The sequence below is a fragment of the Lupinus angustifolius genome, chromosome LG15 (genome assembly GCF_001865875.1).
Source record: "Lupinus angustifolius cultivar Tanjil chromosome LG15, LupAngTanjil_v1.0, whole genome shotgun sequence".
Lineage (NCBI taxonomy): Eukaryota > Viridiplantae > Streptophyta > Magnoliopsida > Fabales > Fabaceae > Lupinus > Lupinus angustifolius.
This window is the reverse complement of record NC_032023.1, coordinates 13,012,536-13,023,065: the sequence shown is the minus strand read 5'-3', so window position 1 is coordinate 13,023,065 and position 10,530 is coordinate 13,012,536. Positions and strand designations below refer to the sequence as shown.

General features: G+C 28.2%; 1 protein-coding gene across 2 annotated transcripts; it reads left to right on the top strand.

Moving 5' to 3' along the window:
• On the top strand, nt 1,136–10,484 carry LOC109328192 (cytochrome P450 714A1-like). 2 transcript variants are annotated; one of them, XM_019561536.1, is made up of 6 exons: nt 1,136–1,195; nt 1,383–1,733; nt 5,012–5,238; nt 8,069–8,322; nt 8,993–9,383; nt 9,978–10,484. In XM_019561536.1, exons 2-6 carry the CDS (start codon nt 1,418–1,420, stop codon nt 10,401–10,403), a joined length of 1,614 nt encoding a protein of 537 aa, XP_019417081.1. In that variant the 5' UTR covers nt 1,136–1,195; nt 1,383–1,417; the 3' UTR covers nt 10,404–10,484. The 2 variants fall into 2 exon arrangements, with proteins under 2 accessions (XP_019417081.1, XP_019417080.1); XM_019561535.1 differs by having other exon boundaries at nt 1,154–1,189; nt 1,372–1,733.

The window sequence follows — 10,530 nt, the reverse complement described above, 5'->3', positions numbered from 1 at the left end:
TTTTGTTTCCTTTATCTCCAATTTTACCTTCTTTTTTTACTTTAAGAAAAACAAGGTCGTTTTGCTGTTCCAATTTTTTATTATAAAAAGATGCAATAAACCACGTGGTTTACGTAACTTGCCTGTTTGACGGTTGTCCAATTTACTAATTTTTCAATCAAATTTGAAATATAGGATAAAAGTTTTATATATTGTTAATTTATTATTCATCACTCATTCTTAATTATTATAAACTTTTGAATAAAACTAATATAATTGAATGAGAGATGATATATGAATTGTGTATAAGTTTTTACACCAAAATGCATAAATATTTGAGAATAAAGTATATTCTTATACTATGAAATAACTTATCTATTTAAGTTTATTCATTGTTTAACATGTGTATACTTTCTCTTCTCCCCATGTTTTCTTTTAAAATATAGTATAAAAAAATAATACACATATAAACAATCACTGATTTAAGGAGATAAATTATCTTATGAGTAAAAATATATTTTATTCTCTATTATTATATCCTATTACTAACACTTTACTTACTAAGTATGCATAAAGATATTCTTAAGTATTTTTCAGTATGTATATTATAATTTATTGTTTTTCAAATAAAATTCATATGCATTAATAGTAGATGACGGGCTGCTAATTTTTAGAAATTTACACTATAAGGGTATAATCTTTTTAATTATCCTCATTAAATAAATAATTAAACTTTAAGCAAATGTTTATATATCAATTTAATCAGAGTAATCAGTCCATTTATTTACATATTAGTCCATTCATTGTGGTATAAATATTACATAATTAATATCAGCCTATATTCAAGTGAATGCCTACTCTATTGCTATTTGCTAGAGTGGAGCCCTTTCTCTTTCTTTGGCTCCTATATATATATATAATGTAAGAGATGGGAACTACTAATTCCAAAAGTATGTACTATAAAACTTACCCGGATACTAATTTTTTTAATTTATTTTATATCTTAGCCATCAATTTTAAGAAAATTCAATAGTTTAGATCTACTCACTAATTTCAATTATTAAATTACCATAAAATTAATGGTTAAGATATGTACTAAGTTTAAAAAATTACTCCTCTAGTAAGTAGATTCCTCCCGTAATATATAAATAACTATAAGTAACACAGCTTAATAAAATAATGAGCCTTTGCTCTCTGATACACCAATAATGATAATATATAGTTTATGAGTGTAAAATCTATGAACGGTAGTGTAGTATAAATATTTATATATGCACTATATTATTCACTATTTATTTAAATGATATACTATCATAATGATAGTGTATACATATTTTTCTTTTGATAGTTTATATGCACTATGCTATAATAACTTGTTGACTGTATCACTTCTTTAAGAGTGAAACAAAGAGAACATAATAGAGGGTAAGAATTAAAGATGGAGGAGGTGTTTGTAGCAATGAAACTAGCTTCTTCATTTGCTATTGTTGGAATATTCAGCTGGATTCTTTATGTGTATGGTAATATGTGGCTTAAGATCCAAAGGGTAAGAATGAAGCTCCAAAAACAAGGTATCAAAGGGCCTCCACCTTCTTTTCTACATGGGAATCTACCTGATATGCAGAGAATTCAAGCACAAGCTAGCAACATAGCCAAAGCTTCCAATTTCAACCATTCTAATGTTGACCAGATTCTAGCACATGATTACACTGCTAGTCTCTTCCCATATTTTGAACACTGGAGAAAACAATATGGTACCCTTTTCTTCTTTCTCATTCATTGATTCATCTATTCATTTTACTTCTTCTAATAGTAGATAAAAGATATGAGAAGATAATTGCTTCTTTTAGTCAAAATTGAATGTTAAACTGAACTCATTATATTGTAGCTTAATAATATATAGCAGCTAGAACATAGAAGAAGATAATTAGTTCATTTACTTAGTGCAGCATAATTTTATTCTGTATATACAGATTACCGAAAGTTTTTTAGGTCTCATTAATCTTGAGTATTTTTCTTTTGTAATATTGATAAAATATTTTATGAAAACAATAGTCTGGTATAATTTAACTGTTATGATCCAGAAGTTGGACAAATGAAAATCTAGTTATTATGATTGCATTTTAAAGACATTTTATATATTTAAAGTTTAATAATTTCTCTTCTGATAAATTAGATATTTCCATTTTCCTTACTTTTTATCTTTTATCTTTAACCCAAATAAAAAAAGCATCTAAAAATTAAATGATAATTTAAATTTTATATAATTTGATTCTCAAAATAATATTATTGGTGTAACAATGGTAAAGGTAAACCAATGGGAGCAAAAGCCAGTGTTCATGCATCTGGTGCTACTTTTGGCTTCCCATTTGGTTAACTTTTAGATATGACAGCAATCTTTTGGAACATTCCTTATTCGTCTTTATTGGATTGATTGTTTAGTTTGCTAGTGCGATTGTGAGAACATTAGGATTAGCATGTAAAGAAGAAAAAACTGAGATTTAGTTAAAGCATACATCACTATGAAAGAGCTTAGGATCTTGACACTTTCTAAAGCAAAATAATTATTATAGATGAGATTAAAAAAGAGGGTGAACATATTCTTCAAATTCTTCTTTCTTAGTAATTATATAATTGATAAGTATTCTTCAATCCTAATTTATGATAATTATTATTTCAAACATTATAAAAATACCTTTTTCTTGTATTACTGTCTTGCCTGCACGTGCAGCTTATTGATCAAAGAAACAAGTGGTTTTCTTCACTTGTTGCTAATTGTGAATCCATATTTAGTATATTTAAAATTGGATATATTGTAGTATTAATTTTCTTCCTCTACAAAACGTTACAGACCTTTGAATTTATATTATATTATGTGGCAAATTCAATGTTTTGGATTTAAAATTTAACTTTTAACTTTTTGGCACATAATTCTTATTATTTACAAAGAATATAAAGAGCATTATGTAGTTCTGAAAATTTTGAAGCATCTTTCTTTCCGCAACACCAAAAACTAATAATAATGTGGAGCATATTTTTTTCACCTCTAAATATATCCTACAATCTTAGAGCAATGGTTCTTAAACAGTTAAACTGTACTTATTTTTTTAGAAAAAGTACTTGGTAGTATCATTGAAGTTGTGGCCATTATTTCATCCTCGGTCATTAACTATTATCTAAATTTGGAAGAGTTTGCCAATTAAATGTGAATGAGAAGGAATAATGTAAAATGTTGGATAGATTATGGGACCCATTTAAAAACTTAGAAGAATGGAATAAAATCTTATATAAATTGCTTAAATTATTGAAAATATAAATATAAACTATGACATGAAATCTATTTAAGAAGCAAAGTAGTTGGTTTACAATACCAGCTAGGAAAGGTAGAGTGACTATAATACATTTGGGATTGTGACCTTTACAGCTGTTATGTGTCAATCTAGAAACTGGTGGAAGGGTCTCTGGCCTTGGGGGCAACATTTGCATTGAAGTAGCAACTCCATATAGTACATAATAACTACATATGATGATATCATCATACAACAACTATGCATAAAAAACTATTATCCCTCATTTAAAGTTATAATTTTGATTTTTATAGGATATTTCAAACTTTTGTATTATCAATTGTTTTTGTCATTCAAATATCTTATATTAATTTATTGAAAAGAGAAAATTAGTTTGTTAATGAAAAGGTAAGAGAATATGAATAAATACTTGTACATTTTTTTAGATATCAGGGTACTTCTCATCTTTTTTTGTAAGGAATTAATCATTTTTAGGGTGTATGGTTATCTCTCCCAATAAATGTTGCACATGTTAATTAAATACTTAATATTTTGGTCACATAAGAATTTGATATGACCTTACATCACTATACCAACATATTGTTGATAAATCTTGTACAATAAATTAACGTCTTCTTTTATATTTTTCAATCCATTAATATAAGGGTATTTAAGTAGAAAATACGTATAAAACTTTGGAAAAAGTAAAAAATATATATAACCATGTCTTATAAAAAGGATGAAATATAGTGGCTTAAGTTTAGGGTAGAAATTTTGTTTCTAAACAGTGGGATAGGTACATTCTTGCCAATACATTATCTGCATTCTGATCCAGATTGTAATCTCTAATAAAAAAAAGATAGCTCGATCAGCAAAAACTCAGAAAAATTGATGTTAGTGGAGCTAGCAAATTGATAGACCATTAGGTACGGGTCATTTCACCTGGGACCATGTCTATGGATTAAAGACTGTTTTTTAAGTACACAACTTTTCAATAAAGTTCACCTTCCCGGTTTTCTTAATATTTTTCAAAATATTACAAAATTGTTTAGGATAAGTTGCTTAAAATATATTATTATATTAAGTTTTACATTATTTGGTACCGGAACAAGGAAAAATAATATATTGAACTAAAATAATTTGTTATAATTTGCATAAATTAGAAACATCTCATGAAGCTAAGGCCTATGACTGTGTTAAAATAATTTTTATTGGTAGCTACTCAAAACTCTTTAGAATGTATATACAATTGTTAATAAATTCTATTGTCTTCTCCTATATATTATTATGTCATTTATTTTATTATTTGTGACTAACGATATGTCCTTTCATTGCACCAATAATTTGCATTTTAGGAAAATGTTAAGATGACACTAAAACTAAGATATTAATACGTGTTAGTATTTTTCATGTATTAAAGAAAACGTGTATATGAAGAATAAAAAATATGAGTTAGAAATAAATTGTAACTTTCAACTCGGTGATGAAATATCAGAACTCTTTCAGTATATGTCTAACAAATAATGGTTAGGTAATAACATGAATTTTGGTAGCTAGGTTGTGGATTCCATGTCCTACTTCGTGTCCCAAATTAATTAGAAAGTTTTAGTCATTTAAAAACATAAAATTATATTTTAATATTATTTTATGAAGTTTAATTAATTAAGAATATGAGAAGAGAAAAATTATGAAATTAAAGATTCTTATCCACCAGCTCAGGCAATACTAATAATGTGTACATGCAGGTCTATTGTACACTTACTCGACAGGGATGAAGCAACACCTATATGTGAACCAACCAGAACTAGTGAGAGAACTGAACCAATGTATCACTTTGGATTTGGGTAAGCCTACTTACATAACCAACAAACTTGCACCCTTACTTGGCAATGGCATTTTGAGAGCCAATGGTCTTAGTTGGGCACACCAGAGGAAACTTGTTTCAGCTGAGTTCTTCATGGACAAAGTTAAGGTACATAAATATATAACTCATAAGTCATATACTCTTATCTATATGCATTTGGGATCACTCATAGGTTCAACAATTCTTCCCTACAATATTCCATTTTTCCTGAAATTTCGTCAGTAGTGGCTAGCTTGCTCTGCCACATGCTACGAAATAGAAGTATCTAGAAGAGCCTAGTGATATATTATTTGCACATTAATCATATATGTGCTGGATAGCAACTTGCACTCATTTATATGTAGCTAGCTAGCCTCACATAACAGAAGTAAAACGGTAGAAGCTTACCAACTTGCATTATTCTTATGAGAGAAGTAATTTTTTGTTTGTATTATTAACTATATTTTTTTGTAAAGAGTTAATTATTTTTAGGTACGTGACTACCTATCTCAATAAGTGTTACTTTCAAAAGTTAAACCTTTAACTTTTTCGTTATCCTACAAATTTAACGGAGACTTCTAGATCAACAACTTATAATAGAAGTGTGCTCCATCTAATAATCATGAATACTTGATCACATTATTTATTACACATTTCCCACACTTTTATTAATATTATATAACTTTTAATGTATATATTTATATAGGTGTAGCAAAAAGTGTATTCCTCCTATTTCATCTAATGTGTTTGATTGAATAAAATATTTAAATAAAATTAAATATTTTTAACCAATTACAATATCATATAAAAAATGACACATTTTTGTAGTATAATAAATAAGATCTTACATATATATATATAAGAAAATAATATTTTATGAGAAAAAATGTAAGCATCGATCGTGTAAGAGCTTTTATATTATCAATGCATCACATACCATTCATTTTTAATTACCATTAATTTTTAAATAAAAATAATGCAAATGAATGATGCATTCACAATATATAAATCTTTATACGTTTGGATTCTTTAACAAGTGTGAATAAAGCATCTTTAAAATTAAATTTTTAATAGGCAAAGTTTTTTGACAAATAAGAGAAAGGAAAATTATGCGGCTGTGGAGATTTAAATAGATGAGTTTAAATTTTTTGTTTCAACTTAATCAAGTGAACTAGTTGTTGGGAACTTTTAAGTTTTAACATTCTTTTTATACTAGTGTGTACAGGCACTTCGTACCTGCCGGCGAATATTGTGTAATACTACATATTCAATTTTTATATATTTCATTTTTTTGAATTAAAATGTATTGGTGGTGGTTGTTTAGGATTATATAGTTTTTTTGTAAAAATTAAATAATGTGAAGGGCAAAATAGGAAATGAAAATTACACCATGAAGGAAGTTATTTCAAGTTTTGGCTTTATATATAGTATAGATAACTAACGTATCATTCGGTTAGTGATTTGTTATTCCTCAAAAATTGAATTTTTGATTTTATATTATTAGACCAATATCTTATTTATTTTTAACATATATTATTATAATAACTTATCCGGATACCATAGCTTACTAATTTTAAAAAAATTCCACTTTTTTTAATTTAAAAGAATTTTATATTGATTATATAACTTGTATTGTAGTTGTACTGAGCCCATAAGTTGTGGCATTTCCTGTTTTCATATTATGTCATACCCATGTTCATGTTTTGTGGAGTATCCGTGCTTCTAGACTCTAATTCTACATAGAATCATGAAAATAATTTCCAATTAACTTGTTCGGGGATAAAAACTTGTTCATAAATTAACTGAGATGGATGTATCCCACATGTATTTCCAGAGTTTTAATTTATGTTAGCTGATGAAATAATTAAGAATTTAATATCCATGTTAATATAAATATTTATACTCCATACATATGTTGTTTACTTATTTATATTACTTATATTTAAAAATCAATAATGATTAAAAATTCTTACATTGTCAATGTCACGGACGGATCTTCCTATAGGCAAGTAGGAGCAATTGCCCCTGAATTTTTACAAAATTTTAAGATTTTTTTTATATTTTTAATATATTTACTTTGTATAATTTATTAAAATATTAAATTTACATAGTAATAGATATTCAAATTAAAACCTAATTTATCAATTTTCAATAACAAGTGATAAGCAATTTCATTATTCTATTCATCTTATAAGTCATGCAACATTGCAAGGTAGGGGTAACAAAAAAATCATCATTGCACAATTGAGAGTGCATTTTTGAATTTGCTTTTGTTATCAAAAAAATTTGTTACATGATTCAACTCATCATCCATGAGTTCATGTAGTATTTATAAATTATTTTTACCAATAACTTTATTTATAACTTTATTTATGCTATATTCTTATTTTCTCAAATGATATTTATATTGCAGTATCATTTTTTTATATTGGGGTGTAGTCATAGACATTGCTCATATATTTTGATTTTTTGTTATATCATACATTCATTGATTCAATCATTAATTAAGATAATTTTTTACTATCAACATGATGATTTATATTGAAAAGTAAAATAACTGAATTTTTTACCACCGTTTCAATCACATGAGTTTAAGTCTTTAAAATGTATTTTAAATGAATGTACATTTTTCTTTAACCTCTTTAATTGTTAATTAATGTTATTTAGAATTAATTTGTTATTTTAAAACAATTATATATATATATATATATATTATTGTTAATCAATTAATTTTAATTATAAATTGTAATTAAATATTGTTGTTCCCTCTTAACTTTAGATTAAGCAACTCGTTGGTGCTTAAATATTTTTTCTCAAAAATTAATCAAGGGAATGGTCTAGGATAGATATTGATTGGTGACACTAAACATGATTGGGACACTGAATCTGCCATGTTTAACAGAAAGAACTATATACCATTTCACCCCTTTATCTTATAAGTGATAACAATTCATGGCAGGGTATGGTGGGCCTAATGATAGAGTCAGCACAGCCCTTACTAACAAAATGGGAACAAATTAGTGAGGGTCAAGGAGGTGGCACAGCAGAAGTTAAAGTTGATGCAGATTTGAGGGAATTATCAGCTGATGTTATTTCAAGGGTTTGTTTTGGTCATTCTTATTCTATGGGAAAGGAAGTTTTCTCAAAGCTTAGAACTATGCAGAAGGCCATGTCCAAACAAGGTGGCTTTCTTTTTGCAGCTACTGGTTTTGGGTATGTCTACTATACATATATTCCTCTAAATATATGTTACACAACTCTTACATTATTAAATATACATAGCTAATAACCAACATTTATAAAAAATGCACATAAGCAATAGTACAAGAGCCTTCATTGATTTCAAGTGTCACACTTATATTAAACTGAGTCATGATGCAAGCAAGTACCACATTATGTTTCACAACCTTATGTCATATATTCTAATTGACGAATTGATTAAAACTATATCGAGTAATTAGTAGTAATCGGTCAATAACAGGAAATGTTTTTTGACCAATCAACATTGAGTTTGACACAACGGTAAGGTTGTTACTTAGTGACCAAATCATGAATTTAAATCCTGAAAATAGGCTCTCTACTTGTAGGAGTAAGACTACGTATGTCTATGATCCTCAGAGCCCACTATGTGGAAGTCTCATGCCCTCGGGCCTCCCTTTTCTTATAACAAACACATAGTCAGAAATTCTTACATTCTCTAAGACCATAGTATAATGTGTGACACGAAAAATCTGATTAGCTTCATTACAAATCTATACGTTTAGGTGTTAGTATAATGTTACATAAAAAAATCTCCATATTAATGCGATATACATGTAAATAAAAAAAAGCATCATGTTTAATTAATTATAACTGTAGTAAACTGATAAATAATGAATGGCAGTGACATACTAAATTTCTTAAGCAAGAAGCAAAACGAGATAAGCAGTTTGGAAAGGGAGATAGAGTCACTGATATGGAAGTTAGTGGAAGAACGAAAGAGAGAATGCGCAGAAGAAATATCCTCATCATCATCAGAAAAGGATTTAATGCAATTACTACTAGAATCAACCATGAGTGATCAAAGTCTAGGAAAAGATTTTTCAAAGAGTTTCATTGTGGATAATTGCAAGAACATATACTTTGCTGGTCATGAAACCACTGCTGTTGCTATTTCTTGGTGTTTGATGCTTCTAGCCTTATACCCTGAATGGCAAACTCGTGTAAGGGTAGAGGTGGCTCAACTTTGCCCCAATGGTATACCAGATGCAGATACTCTCCCTCTGTTCAAGACGGTATGTGCATTTCGATTTTAAGAATAAAAATGATATTTGTACAACTCGGGCAACAACTTTTGATGATACTTATGGGTTTTGTACATATAACATTGTTGTTTGAAGAAAGCATATGTTTCTTGTCTTGCATATATTAGATTCATATTACATTGGGTTTAACACTACAAAATAAGCTTTATAGTCCAAGTTTAATTTCTTCTTTTAATTTGATCATTTGTCTATTATTGTAGTTACCCAATATGCAATTCATTCATAATCTTAACATAAGTGAAGACATGTCACTAATGGTTATGACATAACATCAAATAGTGACATATAATCATTTCTTTTAATGAGGGTGATGGAAATGTGACAAAAGCATTAGATTTTTGCTAAAGAAACATGCTCTAATGTTTTGTAATTCAACTAACATGTTTTATAATATCATATACTACACTATGCTAGTACACTCAAAATGTTCCAACACTCTCTTCTAAGGATTAGAATAAGTCGCAGAGCTAGTCTTCCAACCGAAAATAAGCCGCGCGATAGATGAAAGAGAGACTTTGCATCAAATCAAATAATTTTTTTTCACTGATAGATTTCTCATTACAGTTAACAATGGTAATTCAAGAAGTGCTACGTTTATACCCACCAGCAGCATTTGTGTCAAGGGAAGCATATGAAGATATCCAAATTGGAGACCTCAATGTTCCTAAAGGTGTTTGTCTATGGACTCTAATCCCAACAATTCACAGAGACTATGAAGTTTGGGGACCAGATGCTAATGAGTTTAAACCAGAAAGGTTCAGTGAGGGTGTCTCCAAAGCTTGTAAGTTTCCACAAGCTTATGTACCATTTGGAGCAGGTAATAGATTGTGTTTGGGAAAAAACTTTGCAATGGTTCAATTGAAGGTTGTGCTAGCACTTATCATTTCCAAGTTTAGCTTCTCTCTGTCTCCTGGTTATAGGCATTCTCCAGCATATAGAATGATTGTAGAACCAGGACATGGTGTTCATATCCTTATTCAAAAGATTTGATCAGAGATTATGAGGCTAAATAATCTACTTCAAAGTCCAAGTGTATTTTGTTTTTTGGTGAAGTTTTCTGTTGTGTTATTACTTCTTGTATCTTAATGTTATTGCTGTATATTTTAACTACTATATA

What these genes read in the sequence shown, in the direction of transcription:
- LOC109328192 (XM_019561536.1), top strand. Translation starts at nt 1,418, where the DNA reads ATGGAGGAGGTGTTTGTAGCAATGAAACTAGCTTCTTCATTTGCTATT. An exon ending in TCTTCATGGACAAAGTTAAG is followed by an intron (nt 5,239 to 8,068) that starts GTACATAAATAT and finishes AATTCATGGCAG; the next exon opens with GGTATGGTGGGCCTAATGAT. An exon ending in CTCTCCCTCTGTTCAAGACG is followed by an intron (nt 9,384 to 9,977) that starts GTATGTGCATTT and finishes TTCTCATTACAG; the next exon opens with TTAACAATGGTAATTCAAGA.